Source organism: Hetaerina americana, unplaced genomic scaffold (assembly GCF_022747635.1).
Source record: "Hetaerina americana unplaced genomic scaffold, ioHetAmer1.1.p SCAF_9, whole genome shotgun sequence".
Taxonomy (NCBI): domain Eukaryota; kingdom Metazoa; phylum Arthropoda; class Insecta; order Odonata; family Calopterygidae; genus Hetaerina; species Hetaerina americana.
Window position 1 is genome coordinate 32,090,325 of NW_027287538.1, and position 21,235 is coordinate 32,111,559.

Genomic DNA, 21,235 nt, shown 5'->3' on the forward strand with positions numbered 1-21,235 from the left:
GCAAGTTAATCCGATAACTTCGGCGTGATTAAGCAGGATTTACGGAGGAGGCCCTGGCGCCAAAAATCCAAGGGTTTAAAACGAGGGATAGAATGATTCGTGGGTCGCACAGCACATTCAGCCCGCAGCGGGATTCGCACTCACGAGCCGTGCTAAGGACGGCACGGTAACGTTTCCCGCGTCGTAAATCATTGTCGTGCTGTTTGTCTCGTTCGTTATTGACCCGAGGGGACGTTGGGGGGTCGGGGAAGGAGGTAAGAGCACGTGTGGAGAGGATAGCGATTGTGTGTGTGTGTGCGCGCGCCAGGGCATGGTGGTGTGTGTTGGGAATGAACTGCCAAGTTCAGAATTCGCGCAAGAGCTTGCGCAAAATGCGTACAGGAAGATGCATGGGGATGAGCGACTCGGAACAAAGAGCAGATATGTCGTTTTAAGGTTTGAGGGCGGGGAGAATGGGGAGGGATGGTTTAGGAACCCCCCCCCCCGCCCCCAGGGAGGGATCGGGTGGGGATAATGGGAAATGAGCGGAAGGAAATAAAGGAATGAGCCAAGTGTGTGTTTGTTTGCAAAGAGAGAAGAGAGAGTGGAAGATGGGTGGAGAGAAAGGGAGACGAAGTGAAATGAGATAGTTGGAATTTGGAGAAAGGACTTTGGGAAGGAATCGAATTTTCCCGGAAATCTTTCGAATTGAAATGCTACGACCCCCGCGGATTGACAGTTTATGTCGTGTCCGACCCTCTTCAAGGGAAATCAATTAAATATTATAGGGGTAGAAAGGACTCGAATCCGAAGAGGAGACTGAGTAATACTGCATAGGTAGTTGATTCACTTCACTGCAGCCAATCTTGTGTGATTAATAATACATGCCCTGAGTTCGGTCATGAATGGCGACATTATCCTCCATTCAACCTACAGGGATGAATTCTAAACACCGGTTTATCCTCAGAATACAGTCTCGCTAGCAATTCCCATGGAAACACAAAGTCCTTCATTCTACCTAAAATCCAAACAGGGTTGAGATTCTGATTTAAAAAGTGATGAGGAAAATAAATCAAGTAGTTGACTTTTAATGTCCTCAAATGGGAACATCCAATTCTTCAAAGAAGGGGGATTATCGAGGGGGTGAATTTCAGAATCGACCTATTTAAGTCAGTTGCGATCATTCCGCAATAAAAAAATGTTAGTACACTCACTAAGCTTGTAGAATGATAGTATTATTGTCGATCCCATTAATACCTATTTTCTAGTGGTAGGTTGGCCTAAAAAAACAAATAAGGTGAAAAGGGTTATATCTCGCTATTGAGTAATTGTATATAGTAGATTGGTAAACATTTTGAGAATTTTGGAATTTTGTAGGATGAAATAGAAAGTAAACTAAACAAAGGCTTTGCGAATTTCGAGATACAGGAAGGCTAAGGCAAATGTTAAAATAGGGGGCCCAAGACTGGCATAGGTGGAGAAATTTACCTATTTTGGCAGTGTCTTGTGCAATGATTGTCCAAGTAGTAGAGATGTGAGAGGAAGTATCGCGTTAGGCAAAGGTTTTTTTCGATGTAGGTTTTTAAATAACAGGGGCACTGAGTTAGGATGTATGAAAAGTTAAAATTATGATGTGGTGCGTGATTTTTCACGGCGCGGAGCTGTGGTTGTCAAAACAAGTTGATAAGCGTAGATCGGAGGATTTGAGATATGCGTATGGCGTAGGATTAAAAAATGAAATGGATTGGAATGAAAATAGGTGATGAAGCGCTTAGCACGGGGGGGAGAGGAAAGGGGATTTTTGGCAAGATTGGCTAGGCAAGGTTGGTTGGCTTGTAAATCCAAAGGCGGTGGACGCAAAGTATTTTGATTGGTGATGGGATGGAGGCGACTGCGATGAAGGGGATAGCATTAGGCAAGCGAGGGAGGAAAGGAAAACATAGACATTTGAAACGGGATGAAACGGTGAATGAGATATTTTAAATGGAATAAAGGAGGAATAAAATACGTACGTAGAGTTGAATTAGGATTTATTAGAGTGTCGAATGTCAAGTTTTAATTATTAGGAGAAGAAAGGTATTTTATCGGCTGCAATTTTTTTCCATTCAAAAGATACCTTCAACGATAGACTACGAATAACAATTAGATTCCTTGTCCAAAATCATTTTCGGCATAATATAATGGAGCTTGTGTATCCATTTGTTGGTCTAAAATCATACTCATAACGATCATCAATATCCATGAAGATGTAGGATTTTAAAGATATTTCCCGACAAAATATTCAAATCTAGCAATGATTAGGAAATAATTGATACTGTGCAGCATTAGACGAAATATCATAAAATTCTTCCTAGACATGTATATATATATATATATATATATATATATATATATATATATATATATATATATATATATATATATATATATATATATATATATATATACACATGACTTAACGAGAAATTACACGTGGAGAAGAATCAGCACATTGAGGCAACCAAATCGCATAATCCGCTGATCTGTTTTGCTATGTCAATTATAAATGGAAGTGTTTCCCATAACAGTTAAAAATAATAGCCGGTAAACAAATAAGTAAGGAATTTATGTAAAAATAATTTGTCTCTCACAAGAGGAAGGTCTTGTAAAGCGTAATTAAAACCATCTTCCTCGATATTATGCCTGCTTACCTTAAGTCTCGAGAAAAAGGATAGTCTAGATGAACGTAATTCTTTTGTTGCTCTGCAGTTATGATTTTTGCGTCATAGGCTGGGAATCCAACCAGAAGATATGCATGGTATCCAATTTTTCCAATAATCCAATCAGTCTTGCGCAAAATTATTTTACCCTACCCTGTTGCCATATGTTTATTCCCAGTGACGTTTCTTTGGATGCCTCCAATGACAGTAGGTTAATAAAGTACACATTCATCAGCACTTTCTAAAATCTATAAGAGCTTTCCTCACGAATTAATGAGTGTTAACAAGTTTACGGTGAACTCTGGGAATCGATTTAATTCCCTTACTCCCTCCGGCCTCCCCAACCCCTTTTCCCGCGCTCGGGTCGGGAATAATTCGCTTTCCACTTCTTGAGCTCCTCATTTCATGAGTTTCCGAATTTCCAATGGAGGGCTTAACAAACACGCTCGCATTATAAAAAAAGAGCGAACTCACAACAGCGCCGCCGCACTCGATGCGGAGAGTGGCGACAGCGTGCTCCTTAAAACCGCAGCGTAATGCTTTAACCACCAAAATCTATTTTTGGGCGCTGAAAGAGAAAGGACGCGGTGACTTTAAGTGGAGAAGACAGTGAAATATGCCCTCCTATAATGACGGAATAATTCGGGGAGTTCGCAGAATGAGGCAGAATATACACTTCCAATGGTTTTCTTAGTCAAGGTTTCGGGATGAACTAAACAAATGTGATTCGTTTCCTCTAGGCGTCTCGAGATGAAACACTGCGCTTCTTTCACAGACTAACGTCTGAACGAAAGGCACCTCCTGGTCAAAACTTAAGGTTTTGCATTATTAGCTCAACCTTCGATTTTTTTTTAATTTTCTCTACCACGTGCGAAGTTACTTTTTAAATAGCTTGAAATTTTTATATTTTTGAATTTTTTGGTTTTTCTCTCTACTCTTTTAACTGATATGTGTGTATTTTGTATTCATTTTAATTCCGCATTGTTTTTTCACCTTCATATTTTCACGATTCACATGTCAATGTTTCTTTCACGATGCAAACAGATAGTGGGAAGTTAATTTCTCAGCATAACAGAAAATTTCAATTGTTTCAATTTCAAATTCCTCGTCAATGAATACTTGAACGCACATCCTTTAAAAATGTATAGAATTCCCAGATAAAAAATGCGTGGAATAGCCGATGATGTTTTTGGATATGTGTCAAGTTAAATTGAAACTAGATTGAACTACTACTCATTTGTATTCATTTTACAAATAAATAAGTGCTCATAGTTCTGTTGTCATAATTTACTCATGTCCTGCAGCAAGGCATTCAATATCCTTCAGGTGCGTATTTAACGTGGTGCCTTACGGTACGCATTAGCGTCCTTCATAGAAACAGCCGACGATAATGCCATTTATTCCCTAATTATTACCAAAAATAACATCAGCAGTTTATTGTCCTCAGTTAATAAGTTCTTCCTATTATTCAGTTGAAAGTATGATCGAAGAGGTGAAAAACACTTTCAGGAACAGCAAGTGCGATTACGAATTGAAAATATTTTGAGACTGACCTTGGGAGGAATTCAACAGCATATGGAGAAGGGTAATGACAGCAATGCTAATGAAATACGCAATATTCCGACGGCATAACTAGAGGACATAAGCTAGCTTGCTCTGGATCAGAGTCACTCTGATTGTCGAAGATATTGATTATGCCATTTAATGGCGTCCTCATCAGTGCAAACTCCCAAACTATTCAACGATGATCGCGAGTGGACTTGTGTGACGATTGTAGAGGAACATCTGTGCGGCGAAATCTAGCAATAAATTACAGCCAAGTCCACCAGAATAAATTTTAGTCTTATTACTGACAAAGTAGGATAATTTTGATGGTATCCGTGAACTAAAAAAGGCATCGCTATCAGACAGAGTTAAAATCCAATTGAATACTTTTTCTGCAAAATGGTGAAAACATTATTAAGAAGTGCTGATTAATTTTTCTGGCAAGTTTACATATTTCAAAAAATTATACATTGAGGAATCAAATCTGTATGGTAATTATTCTTCCATTTATGAACATGAAATAGACACTTTGAAATACCAACGAGAATGTTCTAAGAAAAGAAGGAGAAGAAATAAATTGACTGAAAATTAATAAGGAATGAAAAAATAAATGAATATTTGTGGTGCTGATATCCTTATTCGAAGCAATTAAAAATAGGATCCTCTATTGAGAGCAATACTAAAGGTAATGACATAAGTAAATAAGATGCTGTCATAAAAGGTTATCCGATATTTACAAACTGAGTTGACCCCTAGGAACTTTCCAATACCTAATGATACGGAATGGCATTCATGCGATTATATTTCCGCAAGGGAAAATTGAATCCTGGCCCAGAATTGGCAAAAAAATCAATTTTTTTAATAAAAAACATTGTAACTGTTTCACAAATCACATGTATTGTAATTATGGCATCGGCATAATTAAGATGATGTGTGAACGATTTTGAGAAGACAATATATCATCTTAAAGAGTGATTTTAAGCCAAATATGAATTAATGGCAGTAAATATATAAATATATCAAAGATTAAAACTTAACCCTCTTTCTGGACTTGGAATTCAAAATACCAATTTATTCGAAATTAAAGTCATGATAAATTAAGTTTTATAAGAAAGTCTTGTATAATATCAATTTCTAGGAACCTTAACTCAAAAGATATTTCTCTTTGAAGTCTCTTTTTTCATGCAAATATGATTATCGAATTCATTGAGTTCCACAACTGCGTTGTTGAATGTTTCCCCTTAATTTAATTTATGCGTACTTTTTCCATGTGAAAGACGTTCAAGTTATACAGTAAGAGACAACACTCATTGTCTCAATAAAGTACCTTATTTTATACTGACTTATTTCCATTTAACTTTGTTCCACCAGTCATGATTTGAACTTTTAGCAACTTGAACCTTCCGTAGGACTCATATTTTGGAGACATTTTTTTACGCTTTATGTTACTCTATCATCCTTATTTTAATTCAGTTTTGACCCAGATTAATTCTTTTTGGAAAAATCTAGCCACTTTTTAGTAACGGGTGGGTAAGCTCCTTTGTTCCGTTTGCTACATCCAATTTCTACATTTATAATAAAAACATTTTAAAAACATTTAGTAATTTTGTGTTATAACTCTCCATTTCCTGAATTCTATCAGGAATGATAACACTTTATGCTATCGATGAAAGATTCAAAAATGGGATATTATCAATAGGCATTAATATTATATTAATGCCTTCCTCGACGAAGTAGAGGAATAAATTTATCAAAGCTCAGGGAAAAAAGCTTCACAAGCACTTCGAATGTTTTAATGACATATTCAGTATCCCATCATAGTCGCACATTGAATATGCATCGCTCTGTGTCTGACATCATTCCTACCTCCTTTAAAAGAAAAATAGCTATAATAATTTTGGAGCCTTTTAGCTCTTTTTTTATTTTCATGGTCCGCTATTTTTAAACCTCCCTTATTAGTAATCCATGTTGCCAATCCAGTTTATAGGACATAAAACTCGTTAAAGTGCGTTTATTAATTTATTGACAATCATCATATTTTTTTCTCCTCTCTCATTATTTTGAATACTTGAATCTGAAACGCGTGTGTTTGACCTTTTGATACTCAGCACTTAATTGGCTGCAACTTCGTCGCATAACTTAGCAAAAACACCTTGAAATTCACACTGGACGTTGAAAAAGTCTAGCGGTACCAATAATGCGGCCAGGTTTTACTGGTGCGGGAAGTTAAGGAGTTTATTAAAAATTGCGCCCTGTCTACCTTCAGTAGGAATTAAATTCATATTCACTTGCCTTGCACGTAGTACCTCGGGTACTATCCAAAAGCACGGGGAAAGGTTTTTAGGGCGGAATCCATAAGAAATATGGAAGAAATCGGTGAAGGTAACATATATAAGATAATATTTCCCTCTCTTAGTGATATGGTCGTGTGCCAAGTGAAGTGAAAATAAATCTTTGGTTCTAAAATTTTCCAGGCTTACTACTTTAATTTCGACAAATCCCTCCCCTCTGCCGGTTTAAGAATGAGTGAGATCTATCGTACATAATTAATGCCATGTGAAGTTGGAATATTCGTAAGAAGTATGAGCTAGCGTTGATTGTTCTAGGATCTTCCATTACATCCCACAACTGGGATGAAATTCTTAACCTAACGATTTGGGTTCTTTAATAGCCATTTATTAGGAACCAGGGGACGGTATTTTGACAGTCCATAAATCAGTATTTCCCGGATTAATCCCAAATACTCAATGATTCTTACATCTGCGCCCTATTAACGATAAATGACAATTTTACTCACCTTCAAAACTCTAAAAATGTTCTTTTCCAATTAGCTAAAAAGCATGAGAACTGAATTTTAGTTCTCGCCATAAGGATTTATACACAGTCTCTATTACTACTTGTAAATCAGCTATACTTATTATGCGTAACTGATTTTACTTGTATTACTTGTATTAAACAACAAAAACAAAATGTTCTTGTTACGTCCGGTTTGGTAATATTTACACCGTTTTATAAAAGATGTATGTGAATGTAAACTTAGAGGCAAAAGCAAGATCACGTTAAAAGAGAGAATTATGGTTGTTTTTAATTTCCACTAAATATGTAATTATTCATATTTTAATACGAAAGAAAAAGATTAAACAAACCTTGAATAGATACTAAAAACTATCTTAAATACTAGTACCTTTCGAGTACTAGTTATCCAATAGTATGAATATACTCAACCCCATAGCTAACCATTTTTCTTACCGGCTAATCACTCAGAAATACCATTAAATTTGAGAAAATATTCTATTAATAAATATGCAATAAATTAAAAAGTTTTTCTTTAATTTTATTGACAGTTATTTTATAACTAGTTTAATATTTTTCTACTTGTAATCTGTTGTTATTAGTTCCCTAATTTATTTATTTTACAGTATTATTTACGATCATAAAATGTTTGCATGATTCTTAGATTTGTCCGCATGCATATTTTTTTTAATTATTTTATTATTGAAAATCGCATCTTCTTTCGGTCTTGAAAGTTGGATTGAAATGCACAGAAGGTTTCTGGAGATATTTTATAATGTATCTGATTCAATTCCTTAAAAAAAATTATGCTGTCATTGGGATATTATTCCAAACTTGAATAGCTTATTTCAAATATTTTTTATTTAATTTAAATTTCACTAGGCCTCAATTCTTATAGTTGGAAACTGTATGACAATACAATAGAATTTTACTGTATGTATGAAGAATTCGTAAGTTCTACCTTTAGGTTTAGGCCTTTTTTGAATCCGCAGGAGAAATACTGCCTATATTTTTGCAAGAAAATTTCTGTACTATCTTCACTAATCACAGGTTCTGAAGACTCAGAATTATAGGTCTCACTTTTGTCTTCTTTCTTCGTCTTACTTCTTTTATATATGTGTATGTATGTATGTATGTATGTGTGTGTGTATATATATATATATATATATATATATAATATATATATATAAACACACATATACATACATAAACCATAAACACAATAATTCACTCGAAGGTTGGTTTGGTGGATGATGGTGGAGGTCACCCAGTACTAAGCCCGACGGGATGTGAAATTCACCCATCAGGATAAGGGGGGCAGTTTCTTTCGCATCAGCCGGTTATGGTACCCCGTGAAGATCTGTAACCCGAAAAATCATATAGCCTATACTTTGTATAAAGATTTTAAAGCATAGAAACTCAAAGAAAGGGCTAAAAAAATATCTCACTCAGCTTTAACTTTTGAATTAACTGCCAATTTCCGTCTTATGTCGGTCGCTTCTGTAACAGCAAGGATTAACTCGAACCTAATTGATTTTATCACATTTTTGAGTAAAATTGTTCTCAACTTGTTTTAAAAATCTTCACAAACAATTTTCAAAAAGGGTTCATGTAAGGATCGTATTACACACAACATGGGTTACAGGCTGCTCGATTTTGTGAATCGGTAAAGCAAAATTGAATCTTGGTTACTCATTTTATGAGAATGTAGGTAATAAAAAATAGTAAGACTAAATCGATTTTATTTAACACATAATTTATTACTTAGGCCGTTTATATATTCCTAAAATACAGACGTTGAACCATGGCGTTGACATGGTTTCAGGAGCCTCCAATATTTTCGTTATCAGAGACAGAATTTCAATAAATCTTTCTTGTTTTTCTGTTTTTTCTATATTAATTTTTGTGGCGATGTTAAGTCATAAATTTTAGTTATACTCTTAAATATTGAAAGCATTATTTTAATATTTAAATAGGCTCGTTATTATTTACATGAAATAAAAGTGAAAAGCTTATAAAAATATAATTAATCATGAAAGCATTAAAATGGTGGAACTGAAAAAATTGGTGAAGAGGAAAATAATTTAAAGTATACCTAACTACTGGGTGTTCTATATAACTGCAGGCATTATTTTAATTATTCTTGACTGGTTTATTATCATAAAGTTCATAGAACTATGATTTATTTTGAAGCAAAATCCTTCGTTCACATAATTTGTCAATGTCAATCGTTTTGCCAAAACACAAGTAAAATTTATCTTAAAGACGCTTCTGAAGTTTTTTCTAATGCCTATCGGGATTTATTCTTTCCTCTTCATCCATTTTGTCTTTGGATTTTAATAGGTTAGACAGTGTCGATGATTTTATCAATCGATAGTAGATAAATAATTATAATATCTCTACAGCATCTTTTAGTAGATATTCCCAAGAATTAAAGCGGTTTTTATGATTTGTATCGTATATACACGTGTGTCAGCACTTTAATAATGTCCAAATAAATGATAAAATTGTATTTTACACGCGTGGAAATTGTAGCACAATTTTAAAGTACTTTTAAAATTCATTCGCAATAATGACGGAAGCAGGATGGACCTAATAATCGCATCACGTTGAAATGGATAACTGGACCAATGGTGTCAATTTTAGCGTGAATATGAATTTAATGAAAATAAGAAAGGACGGCTTTTACATATTGATTAGGCATCAAAATTCATACTAAGTATGGATGCAATCTCATTGATCGATTATTTAACAAGGTCAACATTCCGTTGCAATATTTATTGTTCCATTTTCGTCCCATACTATGACAACCGTCTTCATGGAGATGGTGGTTGAAGTGTTATAAAAAAACCGATTAGCTTTAGAGTTTTTGGGCATTGAGGACTCTATTGTTCGCCCATGTTACCACAGGGGTGGTGATTGCTTTACTTTGATTTGCAATTAATTCTTGAAAATTTAATTCGCCCGAGGCTCATATTATTTTTAAAACTAAACCAGTCATCATAAGTTATAATTAAATCGCGTTGTTTTTACGATTGAACTGGATGGTAACTAACTGCCTGATATCGTAAATTGCATACCATCTAGTAAATAGTTTCTTAAATAAACCAGTTTCCGCGCAGCAAAGACAATTCCTTCCCATTTATTTTAATTTTACTACCACTGCTAGTGATATTACATTTAATATCCACCATTTAACATCTTGAAGGTTGCATGCTAAGGTCTAGTATTCACGCTATGTGTTCAAGACTAGTCATGTATCTCAGTCAATGCATTATATTTTGTTATTATTTTATGTTATATAATACGCTATATAAACCAGTAATGTCGTTTCCCTCCTTTCGATTAAACTTCCTTAGCGCTACTATTTGCTTGCTGTGATAGGGCCACTAAATCATCCCACGGTGACCCAATATTTTATCTTTGATATTCAACATCTTATACTGTAACTCACTCTAGCTGCCCAGGGTTAATATTTAAGAGTGCAGGCTCAAATCTCAAGTTTCTAATAATTATGATCGAAAGGACTTCATTCTGTATTTCACGGCTTATGCAACTGGTTTCTTATCACATGCTTTCACAGTACGTTACTTCTGGTTGTGTTTCTCATCATCATCCTTTCTCTCCCATCCCCCTCCGGGGCGTTTCCGCTTGCAGGTTTCCTGAAGACAGGTGGCCGTGGGAGTGCCCAGGGGAACTTCGGCCTCATGGACCTCGTGGCCGGCCTCCACTGGCTGAGGGAATCACTTCCAGTGTTCGGCGGCGATCCGAGTCGGGTGACCGTCTTAGGACACGGGACTGGCGCCTCGCTAGCGCACCTGCTCGCCCTCTCACCGCTGGCCGACGGTGAGTGTTCTACCCCAAGACCCATCCAAACACCGCCACCTCCGTCTCCGCCACTCTAAAGGAGGACGTCCCTCCCCCGTCGGGGGAAAAGGCCGGCTACCCGCATTAATCTCGCCTTCAAATGGGATTGCACGTCCGTAGTGACCCTGGGGCCCCTAATAGAACGTCTGAAGTGATTTTCATGGCGGCGATTGTTTGACAAATCGGCACTCGATTGGAAATCGATTTGCCCTTAGCGCATCCTCTTTAAAAATGTCTCTTCTGGTTTGCTGTGGGCATATGGAAAGGCACTACCACTGAACATAATCTCCAGAAATGAGAGAAAAAACTGAGCATATATATATTGCTGAACTTCAGGAGGCTTCAAAGCTCATTAGCTGTTAGTCCGAGGATAACATTTTTAAAGTCTTTCTCTGTGGTTTAGTGAAAATCAACTTTCAGAGAGAAGGTCATGATGAAACTTGGACAACTTAATGCCAAAAGAACGATAAAAGAATAAATAAAGGTTACATAACCTAAATTATCACTGAGAGTTGTCGGGAAAAATGCTTAAACATAACAGTTTCAGGTTAAACTTTGTGGAGTTCCTTCATGATGAGGGTAAAGAAAGAAACTTTGCACTTCGACATAAAGACTTTCATCATTTGGAAGTGCAAAGTTTTTTTTCTTTAACCTCACGACAAATGCTTATTTAAAGTTACACGTCACCCTTAATTCACCTGCTCTATAATATAGCCACATTATTGGAGAATCTTTTTAAATTATAGATATGAGATGAATTACAATATTATAAAATAACATTTACCATAAAGCAGTGTACCAGGAGAAATTTTTGAGGTTTTTTTGATGGTAAATGTTTTAAATTATAGTTGGTCCAATATAATGGAGGCTACCTGGTTGTCTGAGAAAATTAGTCAATCCAATTACAGATGTTGAAATGATGTATTTTGAAATAGTTTGAGTTGGATTTGATCTTTTTATCTAATCATTTTATTAATGTTTTAGGGATTAAAATAATTGCCAAAGATGACGGCGCAAATAATTACAGTCCAATGGTGGAATATTTTGAAAGGAGACACGACTTTCCCACCTTCTAGCGTACGTAACCTTGATCAATTCATTCCCGAATATCAGGATATTTAAAACTTTGATGACCCCACATTTAACTCCCACGGTTAAAGAAAATTTTCATAGCCACTCCGTTCTCCCTTGAATAAGTATTGAGACGAAATAAAGAAAAATATCAATAATAAATATATTCACGCGGCTATTCCTGCTAAAGACAATTCCTACAAGTTCGGGACATATTTCAGTCCCCGCGGTCTTTTTAGGCCATTCTAACATTCTGTTTCTTCAACCGTTTATAACCCTTCTTTGCCGTTATAGTTGCTACCCCAACTCTACCCCCATCATCTCCCCCTCCCCTTCCTTTCCACACCCCGCCTATATTTCCGACCGAGGGGACGCAAGGGAAAGGGCATCCAACCGACCGGGTCTAATTTTTGACTATTGGGGGAGGGAAGGTCCACGGGAGAAGGATTCGACTGAGGTGGCTCTCAAGGTTTTACGTGCCTCTTTCCGCCCTTATTTATTCGACCTTTTTACGCCATGTAAGCTTCGCCAGAGAATTCAAATCCATTTTAATGGAGCGTGGAACTCGATGAGTGTCGCAAATTTTCACTAATGGTTCATATTTTTCGCGTTAACTTCAAGCGACGTGTTTCAATCTTATGGGTTGTGAAGCCATTAATCCGTTCCATTGCTTGGCATTACGGTTAATACCGGCTACAGACTGAATAAAGGGCTTTTGATATTTCAAGTTTGAGCTCTTGGAATATATATTGTTTACAAAGTCTAGGAATCCGATGCCGATATTTGGTTACTAGAATAGTATAATTTCCTAAGATAAGTTTAGTTCACTTCATTTCCTAATGTTTTGGTATAAATATTGCATTAAAGCATACTTAATGACATTTTTTATTTCCAATACCTTTGAATATAATGCTGAACGAATTCTACATTTGGTATACGAACAAGTCAAAGATGGAAGAAATTATGATGCAATACTGTACGTACATCTGAGACATTGTAAAAAAGTATTATTTACTGAAGAATTACGATGGAATTATTGGTAATTCAAGGGAATTTGACGTTTAAGTAATCTGATGCTGAGATAAAAAATTTTATGTGCCTACATAAAACACTAATTTTGAAATACACACGTATTATGCGTACATTTCTATCTCTGCACTTCAAAATAAGAAACTCCAGGAATACCTTAGGCTCAGAAGGTTTTATAATGTATTTTACATTGCATGTCTCATTGTAAGTTATCAATTATTCAAGAATTTTTCCCACCTACCTATGATTCTATGACATTTTATCCAAATATTTTATTACATTTTAATTAATAATCATTTATGCCATCTTCAAGTAAATAATTGATTACTGTGTCCTTCAGCGCTAAAAGATGTTTTGAAAGGAATAAATTGACGTGTAATTTGAGATCAAATTATTTCATATTTTTTTTATTTTGGCACGAGCGGTTTCATTCCATATGTGAGATCTGCAAGAATGTTTTCATATAAAAAAGGCAAATATATGGAGATTTATGTCTTGCGGAGACTCTTTTGGGGTTTTGGGAGCGAACGGTTTTTCAAACTTAAAGGTTAGAATCAACAACATTGAATGTGTAGCGGCTGATTTTATCATAATGTTGGAGCTCAGTTTCGGTATATGTAGGGTATATATGTCAAGTACGTAAAACGCCAAAAAAAAACTTCTAATTTGCCGGTGTATAACGTTGACACTGAGCTATTCTCTATTACTACACTTCCACAGTACTTTGTCAAACCATCTTTATTTATTTACCAGTAGAAATTTCCGGAGGTTGTGTGTCATCTTCTTCCCCACCGATTTCATAGCTAAGCCTTTTGCTTACACTTCGTGGGGGAATGAGAGATAGAATGTGACGAGCGAAGTTTGTGAATGAATTCCCGGTTGTGTGACGCAACCTCAGAATCCCCCAAATTTAAATTTCATTCATAATTCGTTCCGAAGCACCACCGCGAATGCAGCACCCGGCAGGAAATAAAGGACATTTCTTTACTCATTTCAATTCCGTGGCGTCTCCCGGCTTTTGTTTCTGTGCCCGTAGTTCGCGTGTATTTTTATGAGTCCCTCAACCCAAAAATCCGTCCGAAATAAAAATGAAACCGCCTCTCGCGGCCCAGTGAATAATAGGGACCGCGCGCGCGGGAAGAGAAGAGAAAAAAAATGACGGTCGAAAAAAAATGAGTGAAACGAAACCCACCACCACCCCGGGAAATGCTAAGCGCTCTCGCGACATATTTTTCCCAAAACGGGAAAAATTAATAAATAAACGGAAGTGCACCGTCCTTCCTTCCACCCCCTTTCATTCACGAATCACAGTTAGTACAAGAGGCCACCAGGGGTCGCGGGATAACAGCTAAGAGGCCTTACCCACACGAGCAATCCGAGCCCGCCGTCCACTCCGGGTTTCCTCAACGAGCCTCGGTGGACACTCTCCGACCAGTCTCGCCCTGCTCACGGACAAAGTGGGGAGCAGATGGCAGAGATCGGTAGAGGATCTAGGGCGGGGGTGCAGTACAGCCTGTCGGAGGGGCCTTTTGGAGAAAGGAGGTTAGGGCTGTTTCGTCGGAATGTCTGCTGCTGCAGTCGGAATGAAAGATGCTTGAGGATATAGGAATAGAATATAAGCGGCAGGGTACTTGAGCGTCCCGTACAGGTTCAACCGAAATAAATTCTGAAGTAGCTTGAATAGCTGACGAGGGCTCATGCCTTCTTCCGGCGGATTAAGTATGGTCCTTATCAGCTTAGCAATAGTTTGCATAAGTTACGACAAAAATGGCGTCAGGACATTGAAAATTGTATGAAAATGAATGACAAGAGTTTCAATTTGGCCCAATAAATAAGTCGGTTGAAAGCCATCCGTTTAGCCTTCGTTCGCATTAATTGGCAAAGGTGGCAGAAAAATAATTAATTTTAAAGGAAGTGTAAATTTCTATCATTGATGTCTTAACCCTTTTGGTTATTCCCAAGGAAAATATTTTGGTTCATTTGACGGTTGCATTGAGAATCAAGTAAAACTGATAGCCATGTTTCGGAAAAATTTAAGGAAAGCAGAATTAATAATCAAAATTGTTATTTAGAATTATTAGAGATTTGAACCTCCATCGCTTTCTTCCACCAATTTCATGGCTTTTGTTCCTGTCGAACCTTTTATGAAAGCAGAAGGTTCACCATTCGAATTAGATTTAAATATCTTCAACATTTTTCAATATTGGGTTTGATTTTGTCCTAGATTTACACTCAATTATTCCATCTGATATTATTATTCTGTTATTTCACATGAATTATTCCATTCAATGTTTAAAAATATTATTTTTAGACAAATTCAAAGGAACTGCGGGAGGTGCCGCGACAATAAGTTTTAAAGAAGGCATCTGCTAATGGGCATTACAATTCAATAATTTCCAAGATTTTAGCCCTTTAAATTTGCTTTTTTTCTCTTTTTATTTTACCTTTTTCATTATCATTACATTTAAATGAAATTAACGGTAATATAACGCTTCATTGCATTGTGAAAACGATGACAATAAATTAAGAAAGAGAAAATATATAAATGGTTTGATGGACATGATTTTTTTGAGTTTGAAATGAAAATATTTACGTAAATGTAAAATGGGTTAATATGAAAACATTTGGAATGCATAATAGCGGAAAAAAGTAATTTTGCAGGTGAAACATAAAGATTAGAGTTGAGTTATATTGAATTGAACATTGTTGATCATTTATTAAGATTTCGGATATATGTAACATATGTTAGCATAGGTTTTAGAACTCACAAAAGTAGAAGTAGTTAGAATTCGTCAATAATGAGCATTGAAAATGGTATCACTCAGATAGAGAGAAGAAATGGTCGGCAAACAACTCTCTTTTGACAAAATGATCCTTGTGACTTACAGTGAGATATAACCGAAAATTACTGGTCAGAATATATATTTGTTTGGGATATGAAAATAAAGACTATGGTCTTCTTTCAATATCAATGCTTAAAATCAGGACATTTATTTTATTTTAAGGCATTCATTACTTCAGGAATACAATTCAAATACATGTATGAGTGCTATCTCTAATGTCCATGTTTTTTCCAAAATGAAATGGCAGTGTTTTTACTCGTGAGGCGTTCGGGTAATTGAATTTTGTAATTTTTAAAAGGCATTTTACATTTAAATGAGGGGATTTTTTGATTTTCATGTTTCGCTAAAATATTTATATATGTATTCAATATTAAATTGCCTGTACTTATACTGTTTCCACAGACGTCTTATATAATATAGACATGAAATTAATGAGCATGGAAAATACTGCCTGTTATTTTTTTATCCGGATAAATAGCGAAAACTCCCCTACATTCTGAATAAGAATTATTTATCCCTAAGTTGCCACCTCCCATCGCCTTCCAATAAGTTTTGTATCATATGTATAAGGAATGTTTAAGGAATAAGTACTACCCGATTACTATTAAGCATTTCCTAATCGGGAATTAGATCTTAGGTCTTTCTGACGCCCTTTATCTGATGCAACATTATTTTTAGTTAAGATTACTGAGAATTTTACTAACATGTAGGTAAAATTTTTCCCGTATGTAACAATTTAAAAGCCATTTTTTGCCTCTCATAAACCTTTTCCCTTCAATTTAATTTGCAGAATCTGCGGCTTCCGACTGGTTAGCCGCTTAGGACCAGAGAGTAATTGCAATTTGGAATATATTCTGGTCTTTACTTGCTAAATCCATTATTTTAGCAAATCATTCAGTAATTTATCAGCTTCACCCTTGGGCCGTTTCCCGAAGCTTCATCTCTTAATAAAATTGCTCTCATGTATACCAGTATGCTTCGTCCCTCAAACAGCTGGTGTTGGCATTCATGTCATAAGAAACTGGAGTGTCCGATATTTTAAAATGACCCTAATTGCTTTCATAGACTAGACACAAGATAATCGTGTGATGCTCATACAAAAAGGATTGGTTCTCCTGAACGCGTGGATTAGCAGTTACATCAAAAAATAAAAATGGGAAAAATGTAAGGACGCGTAATACATCATTGTTGAGAATACACAGCTCAATTTTTGTTTTTCCTTACCAACTAGTTGTAATTTTTTAGATAGGTGCGGATGGATCTTAATTTAATCTGAAGGTAAACACGCGAACGAAGAACACTCCATTTTTTCACCGATATGGAGCTGGAGATGGGGTAATAAACCATAGAAGAGTTAAGATGTTTCAATTTGATACTAGATTAGTTTGCTAAATTCTGCCATTCATATTTTGGCTACGTATCGATTAAGCCACAAAATTCTTCCCGAAACTTTAATTTGGTGTTGTCTTCAATTTAAAATCGTTTCACTCACGAAAATATGCAATATATGAGTTAATGAAAAGCTGTATTCGAGATCTGTCACCAATTTATAAGTATTAGCGAGTTGCATGATGTTTTGTAGTGTGACTCTTTGATCCGCACGTTCAAAATTTTGTAGAAAAGCATCGCAGTGTTCAAATACGTGGGTCAAAAAATTAATGTTTTATAATTGAAGTATTTGCTGTCAAAACATCCATTTGCTCCGATTCTATTGTACAGGCTGGGTTAAATATCAGCCTGTTTAAATTCCGATCAAGGTGTTTGAGTAAAATGGTTTCCTCGGAATATCAAGTCATTATAAGTAATAAAGGACGGATAGTAGCTATTTTCCACTAAACAAGAATCATTGTACGACCGGATTTCGACGTATTACATCATCTTCAGGTACCAAAATGAATGTCAGGTGTCGTCTTACATACATTTTTACATCCCGAGAGGAGGGAGTGGATGTAGCTGGAAAGGAGGGAGGGGAGGGAAAGGAAATATTGGCCACCTAAATAATAGGATTGCTAAATATAAAGTTTGAAGTATGTTAAAAACGGTAAAAAAACCTCTGAGGTCGACTTGAGCGATTCGCTAATCATCTATTGGCATCAGGAACGGCATCAGGACGATCGGGGAGGAAGGGGTGGATGTAGCTGGAAAGGAAGGAGGGGAGAGAAGAGAAGGATTACGAAATACAAACTTTAACTTTTTTTAAAATATTTCGCGCAAAGTCTCTGGAGACTACTTGGGTGACTAGCAGCCATCTTCGATCACTTATTGGCAACAGGAACAGCGTTCTTTATTATTATCTGATTCCACCACATCACGCCTGAAACTACTCCATTTGTACATTCTTAGTACTCACATGAAAAAAGCAGCTTACGACCTAGCGTCGATTCCTGGCTGAGACGATGTTTTCTGAAGTTTTCTAATTAATAAAACAGAACAACTACCCACCCAAGGTCCGGAGGTTACGGGTGAGGAATTGAAAAACATAAAGGGTTATTTTGGTTAAATGTAAGAATATTTTGGGAAAAATATTGATTAAAAATCTCCTCAGAGAGATACTAATGTTATTTATCTTAATAGAAGTGATAAATGGAGTGCATGGAATCCCTTTAATATTTTAAGTTGACTTAGAAGGAAAAATTTTAAATTAACGTTTTTTAAATTATTTATTTTGCATTTTTATTTAATCATGTACTCTGTAAGCCACTAATAGGGTGTGTGGCAGGGGGTGAACAGACCAGACTCATTCAAGCATTTTCATAATAAGAAAGGCTATTTAAAAATTTATAAATTTTTAGCAAGATATTTTTAGGTTTACAAGAGAGGGAAGATTTGTTTCCACTTTTCAAAAGAGGGGCTTACAAAAAGGGAATATTTTAGGCACTGAACGAAAATAAAATACAGCGATTATTGTCTCAGATGGCTTCATTTTTCATCAATGAAACATGATTTTTAACTTTAGGTAAAGCGATCCTGGGGTATAAGATAAAGGGCTATGCGAGGCTAAACAAAGGAGCACTAAGAGCAGAGGAGGATGAATAGCGGTGGTTAAGGGCAGGGAGTCCCTAAAGGATGTTCTAGAAGGGTGACGTAGAGGGTTTTGTATGGAGAGGTACGGATTGTGGAGAGGGAAATGGCCTTGCAGCGGCAGTCGGGAAGTCGTGGATATTGAGGTGAGAGGATGTAACAGTTCCCACATGCGGAGAGCGGGAAGGACGCTCGGCTTGAGTTGTTGGGGAAAATAGGTTTCAGCCTCGGGTATGGAGTTGGGAGGAGTAGCATCGATCGGCAGTTACAGACTACGCTACAAGAACTCTTTTATCTTGGTCTTCACATCCTCTCCCATTCCCGCAACTTCTCCCCGCTCTGAAGCTTGGACTCTCTCCATTTGCAATCCTCCCCCTCTCCATTTAACTATAGGCTTTTCTTTTCTTCCATGTTGCGCTGAGCGATTCTCAAGTCCAAGGTGAGTCCAAAGCTTTTGCCGACCTCGTCCTAGGTAGAAGCATTCCACCTCCTCGTGTCCCCTTTCCTCGTCTCCTCCAACCCTTTCCTGAGCTCAATGTATATTTTTTAAATTCACAGTTTTATCTTCGAAATCTGAGCAAATCGGTTTTTAATCACACGTTCCAATAAATGCATTCCAACAAACTGAAACCTAGAGGAATTCTTTTATCAAAAATTATTACAAAAATGGACTGTATTTTATCAAAGCCTCTAGTTGTGCGGCATGGTGTATTTTTTATCTCAATTTATATTTTATAATTAATAAATGATATTACCCTTTCAGTTATTCGCCAGTACTTGTTGACTAGACAAGTGAATTTGCTTATTATTCTCTTTTTCCATATAATTACCGTATTAATTATCAGAATTCAATTACCTCTACTGGTCTCAAGCCTCGCCGATGGCGAAATTTACCCAGCGATCCCAATTGGTGGAAAAATTAAATTTTGATAGATAATGGTATGTCTTTCCCGAATTCTTAGGTGTTATAAACTTGAAAGCGTATAGGGAAAAATTTCAAATCTGATGAAAAGTTACCATTATAATTACATTTCATTTTAGCATGATTAAAGATGAATCAAAGTGAACTTACGAAAATATATTCTATATTATCTTCAATGATTAAAACCTGGAAAATTGTCGGTTCTTGATTTTCCTCCCTTCCCGTTTCTGTGATGCCACATACCCTTCTCCATCATTAATCGCAGGAACTCGGAAATTTATTCCTAAATACTTGACTTGATAGCAGAACTAAATTATCAATATCCTCTGGCCACTTTTATTAGTTAAGAAAACTATTTCATTTTCAGAAGATTACGGTCTCATTTCATGGGAATGTAAAATGAAGTTTTATGTAGATTTCTAATAATGCTGTATTCCTTATCATTACCTTTCCACATTCTCCAAGTAATTAAATTTATAAAAAGAAGAGCACAATAGGATCTTGCCATTAGAGTTATGAACAATAAGTGAAGTTAAAATAATGTATTATTTTATTTCCAAAAAAATAACCACGCTAATTTTTATAGTACTGAAATTTTGATTTACCTATGAGAAGTTGCCTCCGTTGACTAATTTTTTACAATTTTTCGTTTCTTTAAACGATATTTTCATCGTCATGCATTCAAAAGTATAAAAACTTGAATAGTAGAATAATAAACCATACTAAATAACTTCATACACGAAACATATATCTGGGCGTATGATCTGTTTAGCCGTATTGCGGCATCATAAGATGAGAGCATTTAAAGTCACCGCAAAAACCATAAATTCGTTTAAAAGTACCATGTACTACATCTTACGGGTATAATAAACCACCGAAAAGTTATACCTGATGTAGTCGTAGTTGACTCATCGATCTTAAATCTTGGAGATAAGTTGGTCGGTTCTTGATGGTTATCCGCATTTCATAGTGCCAATAAAACTCAAATTTTACTGCTCCTTCATTGTTTCCCTTATTATCAGAGTTTCATTTTAATCCTTCTGACTTGGCCCTTCAGAGTTCAGCCTTCTTATCTGACTTCTCCTTCCCTTCTTCTCTTATCCTTACCCACTCTTCCTTAACCTTCCAGCCACTTCCCAACCCATCTGACGTCCTTCACTTCTCTTAGTCGTCGATAACAAACTTTCAGCTCCCTAAGATTCCTCATCAGGTAGTGTTCTCCACCACTTTGCTCTGCTCTCAACCTACTCCATCTCTCGGTTTTTCATTATCTTTCCCTCCTTATTTATTAGTAAGTGCTTCCCCAAATCGTGTGTTTGGTGCATTATTTAACTCTTGCGTGTGGATATTATATTTTTTTATATGGCAAAAGTGTGAATTATTATCACCGATTTGATAATCAAATTAATTTCTGTCAATGAATGACTGTGAATTTGTTATTTTACCCAGTTTTTTGTTATTCATTC

General features: G+C 36.1%; 1 protein-coding gene across 1 annotated transcript in view; it reads left to right on the forward strand.

Annotated features, from left to right (window-relative positions):
- LOC139699043 (uncharacterized) overlaps positions 1-21,235 on the forward strand; it is a 757,338-nt gene that overhangs the window by 531,235 nt on the left and 204,868 nt on the right. The window contains exon 3 of the mRNA XM_071598045.1: positions 10,674-10,862. Within this exon, the coding sequence (XP_071454146.1) occupies positions 10,674-10,862 (189 nt within the window). The remainder of the gene's footprint in view (positions 1-10,673; positions 10,863-21,235) is intronic.